Raw genomic sequence first — 26,276 nt, 5'->3', positions numbered from 1 at the left:
GAAAGCATGCTAGACCAACCAGTATGTTACAGAATCATAGGTTATTAGGGTTGAAGGGACCTCAGGAGTCCAACCCCTGCTCAAAGCAGGACCAATCCCCACTTCCCTAAATGGCCCCCTCGAGGGTTGAACTCACAACCCTGGGTTTAGCTGTGTGTGTAATGGGAAGGTGTCTCTCTCCAGCCTCTCAGGATTCTTTGAGGGGTTAGCAGTGCAGCGGCTAAGGAGCCCTGCTGGATACAACACATTTGGGTTTTCAAAAAAGCCTTTGATAAAGTCTGTTACAAAAGGCTATTAAGGAAACTAAGTCGAGGGTAAAGTTCTCTCATGTATTAGAAACTGGTTAAGAGAAAATAGTGGGACTGAATAGCTGCTTCTGAACGGTGAAATAGGTTAATTGTGAGGAGTCCGAAGGATCTGTGCTAGGGCTGGTTACTAATGATCGGTGGGGGGGAGGGAGAGTAGGATGGCAAAGCGTACTGAGGCTGCAGTTATTTAGCTCAGTTGAGACTCGAGGGGATATAGAAGAGCCACAGAAAGAGCTAACGTAGGTGGGAGATTGGGTAACATGATGGGGGGTGTTCACATAGCGCTTCTCATTGTGGTATCTGCACTCCAGAGTTCTGGCTGGCCATGGTAGGTGGAGGGAGCTCCTGCTTGCTGAGGGTGAGCTGGGTGAGGGCCGGAAGGTGAAGTTTAGTGGCGTCAAATGCAGGATGTGGGACACTGGAAGGGAAGTGTAGGTGTCATGGTGGCCAGCTCAGTGAAAACACTTGCTGCACAGTAGCACTGAGAAAGAGACAGTCGGGTGTGAGGCTGCACTGCGGAAAGGACAACATCCCCAGGTCAGTTTGGATCATCCACATCTCTACAGCACATGGCAGGAATTAGAAAAGGTTAAGAGAAGGGCAGTGGATGCGGAAAAGCTTCTGTAGAAAGAGCCTAGAAAAATTAACACTGGTTAACTTAGAGAGGAGGTTAATCCAATAGTGTCCTTTAATTAATAGCACTCCACTGACCTTGTTAGGAGTCTGTTTGAATTGGTTTGAAGGTTAGAACCTGTCCATGTAGGCTGTAAATTGTTTGGGGCAGTGCCTGGCACAGTGGGTTGCTGGTCCATGATTGGGGCCCCGAGGTGCTGCCATAAATACAAAGCATGACTGTTGTCTGTAGTTAGGAAGAGATTCAACTCATGGGTATGTTATTACGTAACTGTCCAGTGTGGGGTTTAACACCTTCCTTTAGCATCTGGTGTTGGTCACTGGCAGGATGCTGGACTGGTGACCTCTGGTATGCTGCTGTTATTCACAGGCTACCTCTGACCCAGATTGCTCAGAGCTGACCTAGAGTTGCAAGGTTTCCTGCCCCTTTACCAGTGTTAAGAAATGCAGCTGGCCTGAGCAGAGGTGTCTCTTAGAGCATTAGGATGACATAGGCATTCTGTTCATACCTCCTGCAATAAACAGTGCTAGTGCAGCAATGGTCTTTGTTTTCCATGCCATTTCTCGCAGCCTCTTCTCCAGTGAGGGCTCCGTCTACCTTGATTCTGCTTTTCAGTTTAGGAGATGGAGGGGCCTGAAGTTGCTGGCTCATCCAGAGGAGAGGCGGATTTCAGTCCATCCCTCTTCCAGTGCTACTGACCAAGAGGGCAGTGCCGGGGAGCTTTAGCTAGCTTGCACATTGCATCTTAGGTCGCCTGAGCAAACCGTAGCAAGGAACTGCCAAGTGTGTGCTGTCTGCAGCTCTTGAAGCAGAGCCAAGTGCAGTTCAGAGCGGGCTGTGCTCTGGGATCCTGGTGCAGGAGGTAGATTGCTTTCTGGATTACATGCCCCGCAGGACTAGTACAATGCCTTCTCTTTCACACTGCACAGTAAACATAAGCCTGTCTGCGAACCTTAAACTTCCTGTTGGCTTGGTTTTGCTGTCGTCAGTTTGTGCCATTATCTCAGCGATCAGGCCTCCAAAGAGGAATTGGTAGGAGACTCCACATCCTTAACCTGAAAGTCCTTAATGGTGTGGGAACTGCCTGCCTGAGTGAATGGCTCTTGCCCTGAACCAGGCAGCCACACTTGGTCCACGGAGGTGCCTGGGCTGCAGCTGCTGGCAGGTCTGTTCTCTGTGGGGGTCCCTCGCCTTTGGAGCTCACTACACCCTCCACTCTGATGTAGCCCAAAGCTGTTGAGTTGCAGGGCATTCTACAGGGCTCATTTCTTTCTGAGGCGGAGGGGCTCTTGAAGAGGGGAACCTTGCATGAGAGGCGATGCTAAGGGAGGTTGGGGGACACATCCTCCTGTCTCCTTTGTGGCTCGTTTTGCTCTGTGGTTGTTTCTAAAGGTGTGTAGACCTCAGCTAGCGACATGGTTTGCAGTAATAGTAACATGCCAGATGCAGCACGTTGTCCTGTTGCTCAAGGGGACAAATGGGAAACATCAAGTCCAAAGCTCGAAAAACCCACTACAGGAGTAAATACAAAAGGCACAGGAAGCAGAACTCTGCCCATTGGGGTCGGGAGGCAACGTCCCAGTGGGCAGCCTGTCTCTCTCCCATCCCGGCCATCTCAACTGCTGGAGAGTAAAGGAGGGGGCTGAGGTTCCCACCAGGGTGATTTCCTGCTTGTGGGCTCCATTTCAGCCTCTGATTAGTTAGTGTCTTGATGGTTCGCCTCCTGCCACTGGAGAGAAGTGTGGTCCCAGAGCATCTGAAGAAAAGGGGCAGCTGTCTTTGCTGCTCTGCCCCTCTCTTTCTACTCTGCTTAACTCCATGACCTGCTAGAGCTTTCCTAATCAGCTGCAGTGTGGAAGTGACTTGATCTTTGACAGTGTCACAGCTGCCCAGAGGGTTCCAAAGAGCATCTGTGAAACTGACTAGCATCCTGTTAATTTCCCTCTGCCCCATGCCACAAATGTGAGCAGATGCACCAGAGTCATGCATTTGCAGACTCAGGAAAACACTTCATCAGGTCATACTTGGAAAGTGAAGCTCTTCAGGGCTGGGGCCACATTTCCCTGTGCACGGCCTGTTACAACGGTGCCCTGATCCTGGCTGGGGCCTCTTACATGAGTTTAAATTCTGCAGGAAATCGGATGCCTTGATATCCCCCCACCCCACGCATTGGCCAGGGCAGGAAGCTATTCACTGGTGCATGGACTCTGAGCGCTGGCCTGGCCGTGGTGCATTGTACCTGAATGTAGAGCGGGCAAGGTTGGGGAATAGTTTCTCCCTTTACGTTGCTAAAATTTGCAGTTGGCTTGTGGGAGCATTTGCTGACCTGCTCCCTAGCACTAACAACATACCCAGGCCACGTGACGCTCAGCTCTACACCGAAGTCACAAGCTGTAGGAGAGAGGAAATCAGTGACCGTAGTGCCATCCGTGGTGCTGTAGGCATGCACGCCACCGGGGCTGTGCACTAAAATGAGGGTGCAGGGGAGAGGAAGATAATAGCCGTGCCTGTCCCTTTGGAGCTGAGGGGCTCCTGTGCCACACCCATCGTTAATAGAATGATGATAACTGGGAGGGGAAAGAGGACTTGTGGGAGGGGGGAAGGATTATCTGTGAGAGGGAATGTTCACTCCCTCCCTCTTTGTGCTGTTGCTCCAGCTGGTTGCAGCACCTCCCTGGCAGCGTTGTGTTCTGCTTCCAGGAAAGGAGAAAACCGTGGTGGTGGGAGAGGGGAGGATAGCAAAGCACTGTCCAGCCTGACCCTGTAAAACTACCAGCCTTCTGCTCCCTGCTTTGGCGCAGCACCCAGTGTGTGGCTCAAAAGGATTGTGGGATTTGGAGGAGTCGCAGCAGACGGTGGGTGGTTTGTTGATCCCAGGTGCGAGAGGGCTGAGAACCGGGAGGGGTTGTGTCCCCGATAAAAGCAAGCAATAACTACTAGCTCATTGTTCCCTGGGCCAGGACAGTGTTTTGATTGGCAGGACTATGCTGGTGCTGACTTGCTGAGCCAGAGACCTTGGAGTTGAATTCTTTGGTGCAGTGGAGCTGCTTTCCAAGCACTGGGCACATTAGCAGTATTTGAAAAATCCCTGGAGCTTATTCCTGTAAATGAACAAAACTCCAGCAAACGCATGCCTGCATGGAGGTAGGCTGGAGTGCTAGTGGGTGACTCGGATGGAGCCGGACTGCACCGTGTGAGAACTGTGCTAATTGCAGCTAGGTCTCCTCTGAAACAGAGCAAGGCACAGAGCTCCTCTTAGCCTGCCAGCGCTTTGTGTACTCGCAGACAATGCCCATTATCGGCAGGCTCGCCTACACTCTCAGCGGGGCAGCGCCATTGCAGAGCCTGGGGCGCTGCGAGCTAGAATGGGGGCCGGGCGCTCTGTGCTTTGGTTTTTTCGCTATTGTAAGGTGATGGTAATTACAGCACTTTGGGAGGTACTCTGGCAATGTTCTGTAATGGATTGTACGAGAATGGTCTCCACACGGCAATGTGCTCCAGCCTGTTGTTAAATCTGAACTGCGCCATGCGGCGAGGGCCGTTTCGCACAGGTTAGAAGGCATGTGGATCACTGTAGGGCAGATTTCACTTTGTGTACCTGACTTTGGAATTATTTTGCCTTTCAAATGTACTCTGCTGGCTTCGAGGCTTTAGTCTTGGAAAGGCAGGCGGTGCTGCCTCAGCACTGCTGGCAAGTGGTGAGCTAATGGGCCTCTTTTGGAAAGGCCGTGTCTCGCTTGGTGTCTCTACCCCTCGGGAATGCTGGCTGGATAGCAGCAGGCTGCCTGACGAGCAGGGATCCCACCCAGTGAGTGTGGTGTTAGCAGTCCTGGCGCATAGTGGTTTTGACACGGCTGGTCAGTGACAGCTGTTTTGAGCCGAGTGCGCACAGATCAATCAAGGAGCAGCTCATCTAGTCAGCATTGTTTAGGGCGAGCTCCTGTGCTGCTTGCATCTCCCTTCACTGGTGTCTTCACGCATGCGAGGAACTTCAGTACTTACTGCTCCCCCAGCACGGGATGGAAAAGCGGATCTACCCAGAGCCATATCCAGGGGTGGCTCTATGTATTTTGCTGTCCCAAGCATGGCAGTCAGGCAGCTTTCGGTGGCGCCCCTGCGGGAGGTCCGCTGGTCCTGCACCTTCGGCATACCTGCCGCCAAAGCCACGGCCGGCGGACCTCCTGCAGGCATGCTGCCGAAGGCAGTCTGACTGCTGCCCTCACGGCGACCGGCAGGCTACCCTCTGTGGCTTGATGCACTGGTGCCTGGAGCCGCCCCTGCCCATATCCTTGGCCCTCCGAGCCACTTCCTAGACGCTCTGGCTGCTGTGATAACGTAGCCTGAAGTAAGATGTAATTTGTTGCTCTCCCCATGCACACTGTGATTTTTGTCCTCTTGCCACGGGCAGTGACTCACTGTCTGTCCTGATTAGGGGATATCTCTCTGGACAGTGCCCTGCTGGACGAGACAACAGATTTATTTTTCCAAGAGTAAAACAGCTTCTGCTGGAGAAAACAGATGCTTATTTTTGAAGAACTGGGGAAAAGAGAAGTGTGGGTAGTGCAGTTAGTTAATCATTACACTCCTGGTTACTCTTCAGCCTGTTTGCAGTAGCTAACTAGCCTGTTCCAGTCTGGTGCCTGTGGGTGTTGATTTCTCAGGGACCTGTTGTTAGCCGTATCTAGGGTTCCTGTAGAAAGGAGACCCGCCCTGGGCTAAACCGCCTCAGGCATCCATTGTAGCAAACTGATAATGTGACTCTAGTTCTGCTTATAGACCCACTTCATTGCCCTGCTTCGGTTTAGTGAGCAAAACGATTTCCTGTGCACCTTGGCCCCCTCGTTCTGTGGTGTTCTCGGAAGCCCCATGGTTTGGATTTCTTGTGTTAGTGGGGTCCCAGCTCAGTTCCCCTTGGAACTGGCTAGACTGTCACCTGGCTGCCTCTGGCCATGTGTGGAGGGTTAGAGGAATGTGTGGGATAAGGACAAAGCCAGTAAAATGGGAAGCTGACTCCAGGAGAACACCCGGTGGTGCAGAAATCACTTTTGATACATTGTGTGCCCCAGGCTCCTCTTGTGTGTGCAGCCCCCAAACGGCTTATTCCTGGGTTGGCCGTTTGTGTAAGAAACTTGGCCAATGGACAAGCTCTGCTGTGCGTATAAGGCAGTGAAGGCTCCCATGTTTCCCCAAGAAGGTCACGGAAACTCCAAGGAGAAAGAGAGGGAACTGCCAGAAGAGGAGGAAATTCCTCCTTTGCTTGTGTTGATGAACTATATTTAGCCCTGAGGATGTTAACCTTGCTTTAGCCAAAGTACCAATGCGCTCACTGTGGTAAGGACTGGGTACAGGGCTCCCTTAGAAGAGGTGTGTATTCTGCACCTAGCATAATATGTCCCTGATTCTGGCTGCAGCTTGTGGATTCTTCAGCACTGAAACAAGCCAGGAGATCCAGGAGAAACACCTTGATACGAGTGCCCCCATTCCAGCTTCTAGCAGCAGACCAACGTGGGTGTGCTATGCAGTGTTGGCTCTCTAAAAGCCCTGCCATCTCCCCCCTTGCCTGGGTGGGGTTGGTAGCGCAGGTGCCAGAAATCCTGGTGTTCACTGCACAGCTTCTTTCAGCTCTGCGTGCCTGGTTGGCATGGCAATTGGTGGTTGCTGATCTGTGGGCATAAGCGAGAGGAGAGATTTCCCTGTGCTCCTACAGACTAACTGGGGAGTTTGACCTTGTGAAGAGCAAGGTGCGATCAGGCCAGCAAGAACAGTGGTGCAGTCTGATGTGCGACATGACCCATCAAGAAGCACCAGGAGATGGAAGGGGTCTCTTCCCTCCCCGCCATCATTGTAATTCCCATCTTCCTTCTGAGCTCGGGAGGCTTGCATGTGATCTGACATGTCAGGAAGCTGTTCCTGACACAGGAGGGAGTGATAAATTCACCTGTTCTGTCTGAACGTTTCTTCTCTCCGTGACCTTAGCTTCTCCCCTCGTGTTGCTAGCTAGAGAGGACATAGCATCTGGAATTGCACTTAATTCATTGGGTCCAGCTGCAAGTGGTGTTTGGTGGGACTGTCTTCCCTCTGGGAGCTCTGCTTTCTGGGCTGTGCATCCTGTGGTGGCACCTGTACTTGAAAAACTGCCCCCTGGAGGCCAGTAACTGAGCTCTGCTGGGAGCCTTCCCTGATGCCAGGACTGCAACATTTGGCATCTGTGTCTGGTAGCCAGCACCCTGCTGTCACATGGATGGTCAGACTGCACCAGGCTCTAATGGGGTGTGGGGTCTTTTCCATGCTGCGTGTTTGAGGTATTGCTTCTCTTTTCAGGTATGCTAGAGGATGGGAAAAAGTTTGATTCCTCCCGCGACAGGAACAAGCCATTCAAGTTTGTGATGGGCAAGCAGGAGGTGATCCGCGGCTGGGAAGAAGGGGTTGCGCAGGTGTGTGACTGTATCCCTCCGTGTCTGTTGCGAGGGCTGTTTGGGGATGAGCAGCTGAGGATCAGAGACATGGGAGAGACTCATGCTTGCGGCATGTGGTGTTCTCTTCTTTTCCCCGATCCAGGATTTTAAGTGTGGGAGTAAATGTCACCTTCTGCCTCACCGCCTCCTGGATCTGGTGAGCTCAGCGTGGTTGGGCCTGCCAAGCTCTTCAGTGGAACACTTACAGAGTGTCAGTGATTCAGTAGGTGCCATCTCTTCTGCTGAATCTGCGCTGAACTGATGTCCCAGCACAGTCTCTCAGATGAGACAGACCCAAAGTGGGGCTACCATTTCCCGGGCTGCCCCTCGTGCTTGGGAAGAGCTCGCTGTAATCCTCTGCAAAATCATTGTCCACCATCAGATCTCTCCTTAAAACTCTGCTGTGGTGCCTACAAAAAACTGGGCAGTGGCTGGCTGCTGGTGTGCTCAGACCATCGCTTGTCATGCTGACCTATAGTGTTTTCCTTGGGGCTCCCCATGTAAGTCTGTATCTATCTGGTGTCTCAGCTTATACTTAGATTGACAACTCTGTGGGACAGGGACCATCTTTGGGTTCTGTGTTCATACAGCACCTAGGGCAGTGGGACCCTGGTCTGTGATGAGGGCTCCTAGAGAGTAAGTAAATGTGTCCCTTGAAAATGGAGCCCAAGGCATGCTGTAGGCTGGAGAGTGCAAACTGTCTTGTCCTGGCCAAATTCCAGTCTGGGTTCCTGGGCTCTACCCCGCCCCCTTTGAGACCCTGCAGTTTCAGTAGGATGTGGATACTTAGTTCCCATCCTTCCTGACTGTGCAGGGCTCAGGCTTCACCTGGTGTGTAGCAGCCCCTGCATAATACAGAGCAGGCCAGTATCCTGAGGAAACTGTCTGAGCTCCCCTTCTCGCTGCTCATACGAAGGGCATCTCCTATTCCGCTTCCTCCCCTGAGTGTGTCGCCTTAACCAAGATCTAAAAATAGGACGTGTAGCCCATTTTCAGTGCGTGCCCTTCACTTTCCTCTTTCAAATGCTCTTTCTACTTCCTGTTCTCTACTTCCCTCTGCCTTCCTGCGCCCCCTATTGCATCGCCTGGGTCTGTGGTCTTGGCCTTGCTCCTGTTCCAAGGTATGCATCCATTTCACCGACAGTCTTCTGTTTCTCCGTAATGGGGTGTGTCAGTCTGCCCTGTTCTCCTCCTCCTCCTCTGAGTGTTACTTTCTCTGCACTGCTCTCCTTTCCCACCTGGCTGGGCCAGCACATGGAGCCAGAAGAATGATGATATTTTCTAAAGCACCAAACTCCCATTGACTTTCACTAGCAGCTGGGTCCTAACTTGCTTGGGTGCTCTGGAAAATCTCACTCCAAGTACCTTCCACCCGATGGGACAGGGGTGAAATGTGTGCTGGAGTGGGGCTTCCAGGGCATCTGGGGCTTGGAGGACTAACCATCACTAGGCAACAGGAGTGCCTAGGCAGCGGTGACAGGAGGAATCTAAGCCAAGTCAGATTTTTCCCCAGTCTCAGTCTTCTCTTACTCTTGGCTTTCCGCTACGCTTTGCAGAGTGCTCGTGGGTGGGATGCTGAGCTATCTCAGCTCAGAGTGGGTGGCACAGCAGGCTTCATTAGCTGCCTTTGTCCACACAGCACATGTGCAAGTCCCCATATCTTTGGTTGATGTCCCATGCAGCATGCCTGTAACCCAGCCCCTGATCAGAGCAGAACAGCTGTCTGCTGTAATGTTGGTTGAGTCAGGAACTTGGATACAGGTGCATATCTCTTCCATGGTTATGCCAGGCCTCTGCAGAACTGTGGAGCCTAGCATCACACTTACAGTATCTGAGGCTGTGGGTCTTTGACTAAGTAGAGAAAGGAACATCTGCCATGATGCTGAAGTACCGTGGGCAGAAAGGTTAGTGCACATAGCTAACGTAGTCCCTTCCCACAAGAATCATGGGTGCATTAATTCTGAGTGAGGTGATTCCCGAGTGCGTCTGTAATCTAGTCTAAATGGAAGTAATTCCCACACGGTCACCTCCTAGATCAGTCAGTAAGAGCAGGATGGAATCTGAGCACATACAGGAGATAAGTGACTTCTCCTTCCTCTTTGTCTTCAGGAATATCCCGAGGAGGAGGATGGGCTGCATTGCAGGGGCCAATTATTATTAATTATCTATGTTACCCGAGTGCCTGGGAGCCGTAGTCATGAAGAGTTGCTGGTCCATGAGCTAGCGACGTACGAACCTGAACAAAAGGCAGCCTCTGCCTCAAAGAGCTTACAGCCAAAGTATAAGACAAGATAACAGCTACAGACAGGGAATACAGGGAAACAACGAGACTTTGTCAGCGTGGCAGGCAGTGGTCTGAGCACAAGAGCAGCCTGACCGTGGTCATTGTTCTGTTGTCTGTTCACTGCATGTCTCCTCTGTGCAGTGGACAGAATGCCTGTGCGCTAACCGGGCATTGCCCTGTGGGTAGCCGCCGCGGCTAGAAGATGTTTTGCCCTCTCGAGGTGCCTTTGCCTGGTTTGGAGTTTTTGCATTCGTCTGACTTTGTTCTGTGTCTTTCCACAGATGAGTGTTGGGCAGAGAGCAAAGATGATCATCTCTCCAGATTACGCCTACGGTTCTACTGGCCACCCAGGCATCATCCCCCCAAATGCCACGCTAATTTTTGATGTAGAGCTTATTAAATTGGAATGACAGGAGGCCCCTTCCTCAACTCCCTGTTCTTGGGTAGGTGAAAGCCAGGAACTGCCTGATGACCGCCAGCACTTGAACTGCATGTCCTACAGGTGGTTCTGCATATCTCTGAGGAGGGGAAGTAGCATCAGTCAGAAGTGTGTAGGGAGGAGGGGAAGGTGTTGCCTGTAACAGTAGTTTAAGGAAAGTAGACTGAGCCTGCTTGTGTGTAGGGATTTGGGTGGCTTGGCCTGCTCTGAGGTGAAGCAGAGCATAGATCTGCTCCTAACCCAGCACAGCGAATGGGCTTTCATGCTGCAGGCTGGAGAGTTAATTGCAAAAGCTGAACATATGTCAGAATGCGCCTGCTCTGGTAATAACCGGGTTGCAATGGTTTCATCTTCAAATCCCCTCACGTGCCCCAGTTACTCTCTCCAGGGGTCTTGGGACTCTGAGTTGGGCTCCCTCCGCAGCTTACGTTGATGCATTGGCTCCTCTTCTCTCTCCAACAGGTTTGGCACATGGAGGCATCCAGAATCTCAGCTTCAAGAAAAATGCACATGACTTTGTATGGAGCTTTTCCTGATATTCCACTACACTCATTGTATAACCATGTACCCTGATTGAATGTGTCTGATCACTCAGCTTTGCTTCCGACTCTTCCTCCTTGTATTGTGGTTTTATGTCTTTTAAACTATATGCCGTAAACCTCACCATTTTGAGGGTCAAATTCTTAATCTTATTTTTGTTCTGGGTGTAGATTAAGTTGTGTATGATTGAGCATTCACCGTAAGTACACTGATGGGTTAACCTTAGATAGGAATTGTTTGAACAAAGAAAACCTGTTAATTTTTTGGATGCAAATATCGTGTATTAAAAACAAATTGCTGCTGCTCCAAAAGCCATAGCGATCGAGGGCTGAGTGACTCTGGAAAGCAGAGTAGTTCTAGGCTAATGTATTTGTTTCCTTGGCTGAAACTGGGCCTCTGGGAGCGACTCGCTTCCCCCTTCCCATCTGCCTCGTGGAAGGACAGTTTCAACGCGTTGTTGCTGCCCCAGCAGTATTTTCCCTCCAGGGTGGCTGGGGCTGCCCTTACAGCTGCCCCCATCGCTACCCATTGACTTTTCCATCTCTTGGTTATTTTCTCTTGGATTTCAAAGACCTTTTTATCTTTAGCCATCAAAGCTCTGCAACTACCTACATTCAAGAACTTGAATTGAACTTTTTAAATTGAAGGTGCTGTTTATGGGGGGAGGGGGGAGATACAAAAAGAAACCAGCCCACAAGAGAGAACCCAAACCCCAGTCGTCATAATTACGACTTAGACCCGAGTGTTCTCTACCAAACCTTGATGCTGGTCATCACAGCTCGCAGCAGTCTCCCGTATGACGCACAGTCCTGCTCTGCTGAGGTCCTTCCCACTCGCCTGCCTCTGCCCTGTGTAGTAATTTTTGGTAAGAGAAATTGCCGCCATCACTTCCTCCTCCACCACATTAAAGTATCATGTTTTATTATTGCAATAAAATGCTTTACGCTGGCTTTTCTCAACCCCTGTGTCGGAGGTTTTTTGCTCGCCTCTCTGCCACTTAGCCCGGCTGGCTAACAGCGCACTGACATGGAAGCTGGGGGTGGAGGCAGCAGATCTGTGTGGACGCACAACTGCCTCTGTTGTCTGAGGAGTGCGAAGGCTTGTGTAGGTGTGCCAGCTCTCTCCAGAGCAAGGCATTTGAATTCGGTATCTCGGTCCTTTAGGCGCAGAGAGGCTGAGAACTTGCCTTCAGGCTGCTAGATGCCTTGCGAGTGTCAGTGACAGGGCAGCCTGCCTAAGTTTACATAATTACATTACCGTAAAGCTATTAAAAGTATCACCTTGAGGGCATTGAGGGGGTGAATTGCCTTCACCTAAGCACCAGCCCTGCTCTGGGTAGGGAGCGTTCGAAAGCCCTGGCTGGAATGGTTTATCCCTCGTATCAGCGCAGCTCAGGGCATTGCGCCAGGGCTTAGCGTTCCAGTTCTCAGCATTGTTCAGGGCCCCTGCATATGGGGCGGGGAGCAAACCCTGTTTCTGCACGGAGGGGAGGGTGGTAGTACAGCCTTTTGCAGGGAGGCCAGGACTCCTGAGGCCTTTCTGATTCCTAGCTGATTAGTTAGAACAGCAGCCACAAGCTCCACCTGAAGCTGGGAAAGCAGAGAGCTGCTGGCAACTCTGCCCAGCTGCTAGGAATTGAGCCCTGAGTAGGGAAGGAGGTTGGCAACCCCTGCTGTGGAGAAGTTTGTCTCTTTGTCACAAATGCAAAATGTTTGAAACCCCAAAGACCTCCTAGTTCCCCACCTTTGTCAACTCTCTAACAAGTGCTGTCTTTCCCTCTGCCCCTCACCCCCTTTTCTCTTCTGGTCACCATCCACTGTGTCCTGCTTGCCTGCGCGCTCTTCCTAATCCTTGATTATTTTTCTCTGTGCTGGACAGTGAATCTGGCCAGATGGTGTCACTTTTACTGCCGAGTGGGAGCAGCAGGAAATTGAAATTGCTTTTTGTACAAATGGAGGAAGAAAGTCAGTGGCGGGTGAGTCGGGGGCTGGGAGCAGACACACTGCTGTACCTGTCCAGAGGGCTTACTCTGCGCCAGGGGTACGTAGAGGAGACCTGATGCTACCATTTGTGGACATCAGAGATACCAACGTCAACGTTTGTCTGTGGGAAGGAGATCAAAGTTACATCTTGGACTCTGGTTTAGTGGCCATTCAGTAGCAGAAGCTGTGCAGCACTCATGTCCCTGCAAGTAGATTTGCCTAATCAAAATCTATCTTTCTAGCCTATGTGTGACAGCCGTGCTTGTGCTCACGTACTGCTGAGTTCACTTAGCTCTTGATCCATGTTGGTGCCTTTATTTATGATGCAAGGGCATGAGAGGAATTTTGAGTCTCGAATTTGTTGAGAGGGGGGAATGATTGCTAGTAAGCTATAGGTCGGGGTAGGCAGCCTATGGCACACGTGCCGAAGGCGGCATGTGAGCTGATTTTCAGTGGCACTCACACTACCTGGGTCCTGGCCCTGGGTCCGGGAGGGCTCTGCATTTTAATTTAATTTTAAATGAAGCTTCTTAAACGTTTTAAAAACCTTATTTACTTTACATACATCAATAGTATAGTTACATATTATAGACTTATAGAAAGAGACCTTCTAAAAACATTAACATGTATTACTGGCACATGAAACCTTAAATCGGAGTGAATAAATGAAGACTTGGTACAGCACTTCTGAAAGGTCGCCAACCACTGATCTAGATGGTATAGTCTTCAGCACCCTCATAAAAAACAAAACAGCCCATAAACAAAAACCTGGGGGCGGGGGGGAATCTGTGTTGGTGACAAGTGTTTTTGATCCAAAATGAGATTTGTTTACATAAGAATGGCCATATTGGCTCAGACCAATGGTCCATCTAGCCCAGTATCCTGTGTCTGACTGGTCAGTGCCAATGCTTCAGAGGGAATGAACAGAACTGGGCAGTCATCAAGTGATCCAGGTCCAGCTTCTGGCAGTCAGAGACCTTGCTTGGGGGGGGAACCTGAAAATTCAGTTTTGTTTCGAAACAAACCAACTGTTTTTGGTTTGGGAATTTTTCAGTTCCTGGAAAAAAATCCAGCCTGTGTCCAAAAGAGACTGCCCTGTTCTGCAGTCTGATCAGCAGCTGCCCCCAGCTCCTTGTGACTAGATTTGGGCCGTATTCTTGGCTCCTCATGAAATTGCCAGAGACCTCTGATGTTTCAGTTTCAATAACATACTGATTGCTTAAAGCAGGCAAAGCACACGTTCGGAGTTGTTTTCTTTGATAGTAGCAGAAGCTTCCCTCTCAAGGGTAATTCATCCAGCAAGGGACAGAATAGTTGAAATTACTAACATGCTTCATTTAATGAATACTTTTTTTCCTGGCTTTAAATGTGAACTCGTTACTGCTTTCTGTCCGGGTTCTCTGAGTGCCTGTCACGTTCTGGTGCAAGTCCAGGGCAAGATCATTGGAAGAGCTGAATTCGAGTTGCCACATCAGGCTTTCCACTGCACTATTCTGCACCCCAGAGCTGGGACAAGAGGAGGAGGATGCTGAGGATTGGCATGAGTAGGCTGAGCTGCTGGCATTCCCTTCATTTGGGGCAGTAAGAACTGAGGCTAGGCATAGCCTCCTGTGGCCTTAAAATTCAGGTCCTCCAAAGAGCTGCTCCCCAGAGGAGGAAGGGGGGACCTGAGGGTGCTAGTGAGAATGAGCAAGAAGCATCTATTGTAAGCTGGGGCTGGGCACAGAATCACTCTGTAGTTCACATCTAAACAGAATTCTGCCTTTGAGGCTCTTTATTTTCATTCAGCAAGCAATAGTGCTAAGTTGAAAAGTTGACTGAGCTAAATCTCTGCTTTCACCCTTCCCCAGGCCCGCGACTGGGTGCTCTTTGGATTTGTTCCTGGAGAACTGGCTGTTTCTGGACCAGGAGGGGTACTGCAAGGTCTGCTTCACATGCAGTGGGGGAGTTTGCCCAGCACATACCTGCACTCAGTGGATTCTCCCCAGTGTAAGTGCTCTGGATTCTGAGTGCTGCCATTTGTGGACATCAAAGATAGCAACAGCTCAGCTTACAGGATTCGTCTGTGGTAAGAAAATAGCAGTTGACCCCTACTCAAGCTCCATCAAAGGGGGAAATGGGCAGACAACTTCCAAAGAGCTTTGCCCTGGGAGAGGAATGGAGATCTAGAGCAGTGGCCATAAAACCACTCGGACAGAAGTCAGATTCGCATCCTGCTCTCGGCGGGAATGGGGCCCATTCACCTACAGCCATCGCTCTGTCACAGTGAGTCCTCTGTTGGCCTGTGACTTCAGCAGGGCAGCGAGTGGAGGTAGTGCTTAGGGATCTGGCGCCAGGAGCCATCAATTAACTGCACTATGAGCGTGGCTCTCATGCTGCCTTGTGAAGGTGGTGACCAGCGGCGTGGCACAGTGGAGGAGATTGGGGTGTGGAGAATTGGGTGACTTGCTCAAGGCCACGTGAGGAAGCAGTGGCACAGCTGAGCACACTGAATCAAGCTTTCCTGAATCCCAGCTTCCTCGCCCATCCATCAGTTATCCCACGTGGTGAGTCCCTTCATCAGACAGCAGTTCTGTGCCTCGCTTCAAAATTGTCACTATTTACAGTGCCAGTGATTCAGAACTTGAGGGAGTGGGGGCAAGGGCAGGGGGTTCCACACTTTAAAATAGCATCTGAGTCACCACCTTGCCTCTGAGCTCCTAACAGCGATAATGAGGAGATAGATACTCTGAGCCCTGCGGCCCTCACCTGGAAAGGCTTTGGTCTGTCATTAAAACCTGTCCTCCCGACTTTCTGAAGGTGTGAGCCTGAACTGGGGGTAGAGGAAATTGGGGTTTTCTAAAGCATCTATGGGCACTTTTGCTCTCAAGCTACTTTGATGCCTGTGAAAATCCTGCCTTATATTAAAGATAGGGCCAGCTCCATCTTCCTCTGAGCTGTGTTAGCCTGAGCCGCAGCATGGCTCCAGCACCGCTCTGCTGCCCAGTACGGCTTGGCCAAAGCCCTGAAACGTCTCCCCAGGCTCAGCAGCTGTGTGCATTCCAGTGCTGCTGTCAGATCCCAGGACAGCAGTGCCGTTGTCCTCCAGGCGCCTGGGTATAAACGATGCCGGGTGCTGCTCAGGCTCCTTGCAGAAGGATCAACTCTAGGTGGGTGCTTGAGGCACGTATTAAAAAACAGGCTGCAGGTTTCTTTGCTTTAATTATTAACCAGTGCCTGGCAGTGCTGCATTCTGCGGAGCCCAGTGGGAGTATGTCTGTGCAGGCTAAGCCAAGGCAGTCTGGCTGTACAGCTGGAGGCTGGTTTCTGGCTTTTGGAGGAGGCGGGGGTTATTCTGAGACCAGCTATGGCTCATTTTTAGCAGTAAAAATGGTGTGTCAAGGTATTTTCCCCTAGATTGTATCAAGCCCTGGCCTCCTGCCCTTAGTGAGGCTGACTGTTACAGTGGCAGCACTGGGTGCCCCGAACCCCACACGTGGCCAGTTCCGGATGCTCCTCACTGTGTGCATCCAGCCCAGCGATGAGTTTTCGGTCCCCACCAGGGTGCCAGAGTCCACAGAGCAATTCACCTCCTGCTTTTCATTCTACGTTTCCCCTTCCCTCCCTCTTTCGCTGCCCCCACCCCTTTATGTAACGAATGCATGAGTCACTAGGTGGTGAATCTAGCTACATGGCATGTGCGTAATCTTTTGGTGCTGAACTCGTGTTCTGCCTCCATTTATCATGGCCGTGAAAATGCTGTAATCTGCTTCCTTGTTTTCCATCAGGTTTGTAAGTGACCCCTCTGGCTCGCAGCCCCCGCTGTGCTACTTAGCAACAGTTGCCATACAGGCCAAGTGTAGCAACGGTTAAGCAAGCGCTGGCCATGCCATGTGTCTCAGCCCATTGGCCCTCGGATGGATCATTTCCACCCACGGAGCCCAGGTGCAGGGTGACGGGTTTGAACAGGGAGCTGATGTCATGAGCAGCGCAGGGTGTCATATGTGGCTGTTCCCCCGGGGAACTGTCGAGCAGCGGCTGTGCTCGAAGGGAGAGCGTGGGGGTGGAGAGGTGGGGGTGGGGGGGCTGATGCATGAGGGAAACACACAGTTCCCTTCTGTGATTGTCTCCCCTGCACCGGTGCATCTCCAACAGTGGGAGTTATGCATGGTGTGAATTTGGCCCTGGGTCTGGGAGTAAGCGAAGGAGCTCGGAGGCCAGAAGCTGCTCCCTGCTGTTCTTCCATGTGTGGCTCAGACAGCAGCTGCCAATCTCTCCACGCTGCCCCAGCAGCTCGGCTCTAGGAAAAGCCAGGTGCTCAATGCACCACGGGTGCTTGGACAGCAGTCCCGGCTCCCACCCAGCCACCTCATCACAGAGCTTGTTCTTCCAGGCGGGAGGGGCTCTGTATTCCTGTTCCTGAGTGCAGGGCCCCAGAGCGAGCGCGAGAATGGCATCCATTTCTCTGCAACACCTACAAGCAGCCCAGGGCAGCCGACTCCTCCAGCACATCCCAGGGCCTCAGTCTCGTCACATCCATGCCTAGTGCACTGGGGCGTGGATCGTTCATGTGCCCCATCCTGCTTCTGGAGAAGCCAACAGGATTTTTTCTATTGGCATCACTGCAATCAGGCTTGGGCTCTGTGTCTGTGTACAGGGCTGAGCACAGGATAGTGCTTAACAAGCAACCCTCCTAATTCTCTTGGGGGGAAGAGGCACCTGCAGAGTCTGGCCAGTTATCCCAAGCAATGTCCTGACTGGAGGGTGGAAGCCGAGAGCGGGAAACTCAGGGTTCTCAAGGCCTCTTCTTCTACGCTTGCTAAAGTAGGTCAGGACGCTCAGCTGCCAGGAGAGAGATCAACACTGGCCAGCTGTATGAACTCCATTGTTGTCGCTTTTTCCGGGGCTGGGCCTCTCTGAACAGACAGGGCTCGGGCCCGGCGACAGGATGCAACCTGCGGGGACTCTGTGTGTGCAGATTTCTCTCAGCAGGGTTTGTAGAGGGAGCCCTGGCTGCATTCTGGCATGTGGCACGTAGATTCCCACACGCTACCCAACAGGCAGTGGCAGGGACGCCACCGAGGGACTCCTTCAGAGTAGGGATGGTTTTTCAAATGTGCTTTCTTTAGTGTGAAATAGAAATCTGTGTCCTCCCTGGCACTTCTCACTTAGTTTTAACCAGACAGTGTCCAAGTGACCCAGCTGACAATAACTAATACATAATGGATAAAAAAACAAAATTCATTGTGTTACAAATAGAACCTCCGATTAGTGAGATGCTGAAATCAGATGCACTTGTCACTGTGTACGCAGAGTGTTTTCTTTTTGCTAAGTTTGGACGATAAATAAAAAGTGATTCTACATTTTTTTTTAAAACGCCCAGTAAGGGAAAAACCCTGAAATGCATGGGAGTGTCTTTGTTATTTCAGCTCTTATAAGATTGCTAGATTACTGTCTGATAGAGAGGCAGTGGGGGCTAGTGGATAGAGCAAGAGTTAAGGACTCAGGGTGGGTTCTAGCCCCAGCTCCCGTAGTGGCCTTCCAGATGACCTTGGACAAGCCATATCACCCCCATCTGTGCCTCAGTTTCCGCATCTGTAAAACAAGGATGATACTGACCAATTTCGTAAAGTGCTTTGAGATCCATGGATGAAAAGTTCTGTATGGCCTTGAGCCTGAGAAGTCTTTGAAGGGTGGGGGTCAGTAAGAGCTGAGTATTTCCACTGGGGTCTGCATGGCTATAGCGCTCAGCTTGTGGGGTCAAATTACTGCCAGCTCTAGGAGCTCGAAAATCTTCAGCCAAGCCCCCTAAAATAATGAGATTTTTAAAACCAAGAAGTGAGGGTTTTGTGGTGTTTTGCCTGCTGGTTTTTGAGCCTTTAGGGGTCACCTTTTCAAGCTTTTCTCTGCAGCAACGAGAGCTAGAATGGTCTTACTTTTTAAAAACTAAAATGGAAACTGAGTGTCACCCACAGTCCCAGGACTCTCACTGAGGTGCTGGGATTTAAGACAAATACCAAGTCTTGTTGGCCTCAGTTGGAAGGGGCGACACTGTGCACTGGTAGTTTCACTGACTTCAGTGTGGCTACCCAGAGTGCGTAAAGCTACGCATCTCTTGAAGTCTTTGCAGAGTCAGGCTGGGGCCTAAGTGAGCTGCAGAGGCCGAGTGCCCAGACCAGACCTCCCACTATTAGGGACTTTGTCTCTGATAGGCAACTGTATGCTCCCTTCCTCCCTGAAAACAGACCTGCCTCTATTTTTCACACTTTAAATCTGGTCACCCTAGGTGGAGGCAGGGCTAGTGAAAAACCTTGTCCAAACGGGCCTGCATGTGAAGAGCAGGCAATTTTCAAAGGCTCATCACTCAGTCAAATCAAATTCAGGTACACCACAGCTCTCAAAGGCCTTTTGCCTCAAGAACAGCTAGTTCCTTGCCATATTTAGCTTCTTACGCACAGGAGTTTCAGCTGTAAAGTTAATTGGAACAACTTCATATGTTTTGGGGGTTTGGGTCAGTTTCTTTGGTAATAGAAGAAGTTCATTTCCTCCCCACCCCCCACTCCAAAATGGCTCAACTGTTTCTTTCTTTTCTGTTTTTTACCAGACCCCAAACCTGGACAATTTCAGTCCAAATGGTGAAAGTTTGGGAAAGTTAAGATCAACCCCAAAGAGGCAGTTGGAACCTTAACTGGAGCAGTCCCTGCCCTCCGGCTAGTACAGAGACACTTTCAAGGCCCTGGGCCGATATTGACGAATCCATCCAAACAGCCTCTTCACTGTACCCCGTTTAGAATCGCTAAGAATCTCTTAATGAACTACAGCCATTCCTGGGTGAGGTTCTCCGTCCTGTGTTATGCCTGAAATCAAATGAGATTATCATGATAGTCTCTTCTGCTCTTAAAATCAGAAACAGAAAAATGTTCAAACACTTCTTTAATGGCCAGAGATGACTCCAACTGCATGAGCAGGAGAGCTGGCTGGAGCATGCTCTGAGCCTGAGACAGTCCCATCGGGGGCTGGAATGACCCCACCCCAACAAACGCGCCAGTGGCATACTGACACTGCACTGAGCCAATGAGACACAAGACATGACACAGAAGTAAACTCCTTGGTTGTGCTGTAATCCACAGGGTCGGTCACTGTTGCCTAGCACCTGTTCAGAGGCAGCTGTTATGAGGTAACCATTTCCTGGGTGTTGCTTAGCCAAGTGTGGCTGTGGTTTCTAGGCAGGTTCACTTTCTGGCTCTCATACCGCAGCAGGAGGCTGCAGAGTTTGAGCTGCAGAGGAAGAGTGCAACCTGGAAGATTTCCCTTTGACTCAAGCAGGGCAGGCGAGCTTCTGCAGCGCTTCCCCTGGAGTGTATCACTGCAGAATCTGAGCCTCTCTGGAGTTTACAAACTGATCTGGGGGCTCAGCTACTGACCTGTAGCAAGCCTCTCCCTGTGGCTGGCAGCAGGGCGTGTGCCCAACGTAGTTTCGGGAGGCTGTGACATAACCGACCTGCTGCCCTGCAGTGCTCTCGGCCTTGTGCTCTGTGGGCCTGGCAGGGCTGGAGATTCAGGAGCAAGTTTTGAGCCAGTGTAGCCTACAGGCCGAGCTGGCTTTGAACATGCCGGGGCAGTAGTAGCCGTGTGGCGGGCACAGCTGCTTCCAGCAGTGTCAGTTTCAGTGTCCATTTTAATTTGAGCAATTTGGGGATCAGGACCCATTGAGATCCCTAACAAAACTCCCTTTCTCATCAACTGGTGACAGGCTGAGTCCCTGCATCCCAGGGGTCCTGCTTTGTTAAGGTGTCTTCATCATTGTGCCAGGGTACCCCCTTTCCTCTGTGTGACTTTTGGATATTTTTAATCCCAGCAGTTTAACCTTTGCTACAACTGCTATCATATCATATCATATCAACCTTTGCTACAACTGCAGCATCGGCTGAGCACAGCACAGGGCATGGGGAGCTCCTGCAGCATTTTCTTGTGGATTCAGCCCTGTAGCTTGGGGCTTGGTGACACTCTGACCTTACTCCGGTTTTGGCCGGGTTTCGCTCACTGCCAGCCTGGCATCTGGAAATCAAGCTGGGCCCTTTCTGGCTCAGCCAGGAAATCCTCAGGGGGACCCTGCCTGAGCACGCTGTGGGTGGAGGAACGCAGCCTCACGCCCTCCCATCACCCCTGCAGCTAGCTATGGGTTACTCTCACAAACAGAGGCCCAGGTTACAGCATGGGTGTTATGGAAAAAGCTTATCAGGGCTTCCAGGGCACTCCTTCCCACGGCTGCTGCTAAGAATAGGCTGCTGCCCATGTGCCCTCCCCTGGCTGAGAGCCCCTCCTGCAATGACGTCCCAGAGCTGGTGGGGCAGCATTCCAAGGCTTTGGTGAAATTACTCCTGTTGTCTAACCCACACACAGGGCGTCAGGGTGACATGCACACAAGGGGTGGTTTTGCTAAACAACAGACAGGTTCCCGCACCCCTGGTATTGCCCGATTTTGTGCCCATCATCAGAGCAGCAGAGCCAATCTGGGGGCAGTTATGCCCTGACAATTGACCCTCGCTCCCTGATCCTTTCTTATTTATGCTGCGGTTTGCCATATGCAAAAAATACTTACCAGCTTCTATCCCTCTTTGTTCAGACCAAACACACCCTTTGTAACCAGGAGGCAGCTGATCAAAGGGGGAAGCTCATTTAAATGCTGCTCAGACCAAATTTGCATTTAACCTGAGCATGAACCTTCTGTTCCCTTTATACCTTTGAAATACAGTGTGTGCCCAACACCCTTAGATGCCATAGAAATCCACAGCCCACCTCCCCTTTCACATTAGAGGGACCCGGAGGATCCACTGTAATGAATATTTGTGAGGACTTCTGGTGACAAGCGCTGTTGCAAGACCGTCTCGCCAGCTACTGATTTTTTTTTTCTTGGGTTCAAAGACCTCATGGAATTACCACATTGGCTGTCACGTAGGCTGCTGTAGTGAAGGCATGTGATCGCTCCCGCAGTGGTGTCAGACCCCTGTGCTCATGACCAGAGACAGAGCAGTGTCTAGCAGATAAGCACAAGCCTGAGCATCAGGAATCCTGGGCTCTTTTCCTGACTTTGCCACTGACTCGTACAGCCTTGAGTAACTCAGTTTTCCTATCTGTAGAATGGGCTTATTAGTGCTGCCTGCAGTGGGGGTGGTGAGGATTTATTAACACTGGGTACAGCTGCATCCAATACAGACTGGGGGGCAGTTCTAATGCAAGGAGGGGAGAGCAACAAAAACCACCCCATTGCATTCACCCCAATTGACTAAAACTACCCTGTCAGCGAATGAGTGTGCAATGGGGCAGACAAACAGTTAAACCATTAGCCGTGCAATAGAAAATTAGGGGGTAACAGATCACTGTGCATTCAAGCCTGAAGGTACCAGCTCTAGATGTTGCACCAGTGCACAGGGCTGCAGGAATAGCACCTGGAGACTGTGCACGTCAAAGGGAAAGCAAACGTGGCAGGAGCCCCCCTGGCCAGAAAAGAGAGACCAGACCTGCATCCGTGGGCTAACCTACTGCATCAATGTCACACAGACACCCCTTAGCAAAGGGTCCCCTGAGCTTTGCAAACAACTCTCACCTCAGCCCTGCCAAACCCACTACACCAAACACACCTCTTACAGGCTATTTAGCCATAAAGCGTTACAGAGAGCTACAGAAAGTTCAGAACTTGTCAAGCGTCACAATCATTATGAGCTGTATGTGTGGGTAATAGTTAAGAAGTAACATATTTATATTGAACGTGTGCTTTATAGACTGGGTGCTAGAAATTAGACCCAGGGGATAAAGTGTCTCGGTGATGGCCCATTCGGCCAGGGTGGTGGTGTCACCCCGTCCTTTTTAGCTGGTGATGTAATGCCTGGCTCAATTGCGTAGCCTTGTGCAATACAAGTATGTTCAATGGAAAAAAACTACCAGCTGCAACAGCAAACAAGTGAAACCACTTGAAGGTGAAAAAGGAAACACACAGCAAGGCCGGGGTTCACCCTGGCTGTTTTCAGTTTAACACAGAGGCAGGAGACCCACTCTGGATCCATTCACTATGGAAACCCTTTGGGGAGCAGGGCTGCTTTCATGGCCTTGGGAAGCCAGCCAGCTCAGCACCAAACTGAACTGTGTGGGGAGGGGGACGGACCCACTTTATTAGCTAGGAAAGGGAACCATTAATAAGCATAGGCCTCGGTTGGTGTTCTGTATTGCAGAGGTGAAAGTAAGCAGGTACGGGCCGGTACGAGGACCGGGAAGAAAAAGTGCAGTAGCTACCAGCAAGAAAATGGAGCATCTCTCCCTCTCTGACTCCGCCCCAGGGCTCCAGCAAAATTGAGGGTCCGGGAGCCCAGCTCCACGAATGTTCGGGGCCAGGTCTCCCCCTGCTGCCCCCCCGCACCTCCCCTGAGAGCGCCCTGGCCCCCCTTTGCTGCCCCCATGCACCTCCCTGGGTCCGGAGCTGAGTGTTTGTCTCTCCCCATCCCCTGCAGCGCCATGCTGCCTGCCTGCATTAACTGTCGGCACAGGGTCCTACTGACCCCCCCCACTACTACCAGGGCAGGCTGCCATTCCCCCTCAGACCCTTTCATTTTCCAGGGGGACCCCCCCACTGGTACGGCCACCCTCCTGCCCACAGTCACTGCTCTTGCCCCATGCTGGGCAAGGGGCAGCCCCAGTGAGGGGCAGCAGCAGGGAAGGAGGCGCACATGTGATGGCAGACCCCCCCCCAGCATGGCACCCACCACAGGGGAGGCAAGGAGGATTCCTGGACCTGAGAGGGGCCCTAAAAGCACGTGCAGTGACAGTGGGATGGGGGGGTGAGTGTGCTGGGGGGGGGGGTCCCTACCCCAGAGCTCGCTGCTGCCAGCAAGGAGAGGGCTGGGGGGAGTCCTTCTCTCTGTCTCCAGTCCCAGGGCAGCCTGCCTGCACCCCAAACTCATCCCAAGCCCTGCCACATCCCAAAGCCCACACCCCCAGCCAGAGCCCTCATCCCCCCATACCCTAATCCTCTGTCCTAGCCCTGAGCCTCTCCAGCACCCCAAATCCCTCATCTCCAGCCCCAGCCAGAGCCCTCATCCCCCTAAACCCTAACCCTCTGCCTCAGCCCTGAGTCCCCTCCCATACCCCAAACCCCTCATCCCCAGCCACATCCCAAATCCACCCCAGCCTCACCCCACAGCCCTCACCCCTGCAGCCCCTCCCTCCACACCCCCACTTATCCCCAAACTCCCTCCCAGAACTTGCACCCCCTCCCTCCACACTCCCTCCCATCCCCACCCTCCCAGAGCCTGCACCCTGCACCCCTCCTGTACCCCAGTCCCCTGCCCCAGCCCAGGGCCTGCACCCCAGACCTCCTCCCCCACCCAAACTCCCTCCCAGAGTCTTTGGCAGGTGGGAGATGGAGTTTGAGGGGGCAGAGTTTGGGCAGGGGCAGGTTCTGGGCACCACAAAATTTCTACAAATCTGCCACCTCTGCCTGCAAGAGCTGGTGCACCATAGCAGGGTGGACTGGCTTCCTGAGGCAGCAATTTAAAGGGCTGGATCCCAGGGCCCTTTAAATTGCTGCCAGAGCCCTGGGGTAGTGGTTGCGGGGCTCGGGTGGCCATTTAAAGGGCCCAGGGCTCCTGCTGCCGCTACCGCCCCCGGTCCTTTAAATCACTGCTGGTACCCCACTGCCGCTATCCCAGGGCTTCGGGGACAATTTAAAGGGCCAGAGCCATTTATATAGCCCCCGGAGCCTGCTGGAGCCCTAGGGAAGCAGTGGCAGGGCTCTGGTGGCTATTGAAAGGGTTCGGGACTCCCGCTGCCTCTACCACCCTGGGATCTTTAAATAGCCACTGGATCCCTGCCGCCGCTACCCCAGGGCTCCGGCAGCAGGGCTCCAGAGACAATTTAAAGGGAACTGGAGGGTAGCGGCAGCCGGAGCCCCGGGCCCTGCTGCTGGAGCCCTGCGGCTCCGTTGGCAATTTAAAGGGCCTGGGGCTCTGCTGCGGTAGCAGCAGCTAGAGCCCCGGGCCCTTTAAATCCCATTTAAATTGGTCCTGAACCCCAGGGCTCCCAGCCACCTCTGCAGTTGGGAGTTCAGGGGGTGATTTAAAGGGCTTGAGGCTCCCAGCTGCTGCTACCACAGCCCTAGCCCCGGGCCCTTTAAATCCTGATTTAAAGGGTCTGGGGATTTAAAGGCTCCGCCTCTTCCGGTGGAGGCCACACCCCTCCTCAGGATTCCAGAATACCGCAAGTCCTTTACGTTACTTTCACCCCTGCTGTATTGTAACCATTTGTTTTCACCAGGCTCTCTTGTGTCTAGTTAAAGCTTTAGTCTTTCTTAAATCAACCCACTGCTGTTGTACTGGACGGGCTCACAAGTGATGTGCTATACAGGAATGGAGACTTAAGCTAAACCTAGTCAATGGGGGTACACGGCACCTCAGGGGCAGAGGGTCTGGGATTTCTGTGAGTAGCCAGTGTCAGGGGCTGGATATCACAGGGGACGAGTCAAAGAGTCTGGAGGCCTGGGGCACACATATTGTTAATCAGCAAGGCAGAGCCAGGGCTGGCATAGCCCAGAGGAGAGAGAACGGCTGATAGGCTGGTGGTGGTAGAAGCTGCCACCCAGCCAGGAACAAGCAAGTCTCCTGCACTCTGGAGGCAGGGGTAACACGGTGACTCACAGTCCTGGGTACCCCGAGAACCGTCACCATGTCATTGCAATGCTGAGCAGTTAGAATAGTATGTCATTAATTAGTATCCAGGGACACATTGTCCCTGACTGCAGGGCTATGACACTGTCAGGCTTCGTGCTGCAGACCGGCAGCTGGAAGTAGCGGCGACACCCCAGAGCTCGGCCGGAACTTTTTAAAGCCAATGGACTCTGACGTGCATTTCTCACCTTCAGCAACTGGGCAGTCAGGCAGCTCCGGTATTAACTGCACCCTGGGTGTGCCTGTTTGTGTTGCTTTGTATCAACGTTACCAGGCCACACAACTTGCAGTCCTGGACCCAAGTACAGATTTGGGGCCATTGTAGCTGTTCTGTTCTCACCAGGATGGCTAAGGTACTGATCACCATGCTGTCCCAGCCCTCGTGTCTTGGCGCTATCGGTGGTGCCCAGGCTGTCCAACGTGCTAGACAAAGGTGGGACGTTGTTGCTAGAGAAAACAGGGCTTTGCAACAGCTTTAAAAATGTCCCAAATGGTCACATGCAGATGCAAAGGCTTTTCAACGATGGTGCTGGTGCGTGGGAGCAAAGGGTTGTGTATCACCAACCCCAGTGTGGAGCCAGGAAGTGACTTACCCAAGGCCACAGCACGGGTGTCAGAGCCAGGAGTCAGCCCTGGTCCTATGACTTGTAGCCACAGCACTAGGCCACGCTGCCTCCCTAAGGAGGCGCCAGTGACTGACGTAGGCCTTGCAGATAGGCTAAGAGAAGCCATCCCCCCAGACTAGACCTGCCTTCCAGCCAGATCCTGAATCCTGGAGCCAAGGGGCCATTTTAGTTCCTGGGACCTGTGTGATACGAACTGTCTGTGCTAGAAAAAGCACCAGGCTCGTGCCCGGCTGAAGCAATGCACCCAAGTGTCCGTGACGCCAGGTTTGCTGCACGGAGCAGCCTGAGTCTCAGACCCGCACGCTCCTTGCTT

At 52.0% G+C, this 26,276-nt stretch overlaps 1 protein-coding gene across 3 annotated transcripts; it reads left to right on the top strand.

Annotated features, from left to right (window-relative positions):
- The first annotated feature begins 4,583 nt into the window (after window positions 1-4,583).
- On the top strand, window positions 4,584-11,619 carry FKBP1A (FKBP prolyl isomerase 1A). Of its 3 annotated transcripts, none has more exons than XM_032766348.2 (4): window positions 4,584-4,640; window positions 7,264-7,376; window positions 9,963-10,124; window positions 10,583-11,619. In XM_032766348.2, the coding sequence occupies exons 2-3, from the start codon at window positions 7,266-7,268 to the stop codon at window positions 10,089-10,091; spliced, it is 240 nt and encodes a 79-aa protein (XP_032622239.1). In that variant the 5' UTR covers window positions 4,584-4,640; window positions 7,264-7,265; the 3' UTR covers window positions 10,092-10,124; window positions 10,583-11,619. The 3 variants fall into 3 exon arrangements, with proteins under 3 accessions (XP_032622239.1, XP_032622240.1, XP_032622236.2); XM_032766349.1 differs by lacking the exon at window positions 4,584-4,640 and adding an exon at window positions 4,729-4,750; XM_032766345.2 differs by lacking the exon at window positions 4,584-4,640 and adding an exon at window positions 6,274-6,447.
- The last annotated feature ends 14,657 nt before the right edge of the window (window positions 11,620-26,276 follow it).

The sequence above is a fragment of the Chelonoidis abingdonii genome, chromosome 14 (assembly GCF_003597395.2).
Source record: "Chelonoidis abingdonii isolate Lonesome George chromosome 14, CheloAbing_2.0, whole genome shotgun sequence".
NCBI classification, from domain to species: Eukaryota; Metazoa; Chordata; order Testudines; family Testudinidae; genus Chelonoidis; species Chelonoidis abingdonii.
Note: the sequence above shows the minus strand (reverse complement) of the source record. Positions and strands in the feature narration are given on the sequence as shown.

Excerpts from the sequence above, each read along its gene's own strand:
- FKBP1A (XM_032766348.2), top strand. The coding sequence starts at position 7,266 with ATGCTAGAGGATGGGAAAAAGTTTGATTCCTCCCGCGACAGGAACAAG. Across the intron at positions 7,377-9,962 it reads GGGAAGAAGGGGTTGCGCAG|ATGAGTGTTGGGCAGAGAGC; the intron begins GTGTGTGACTGT and ends GTCTTTCCACAG.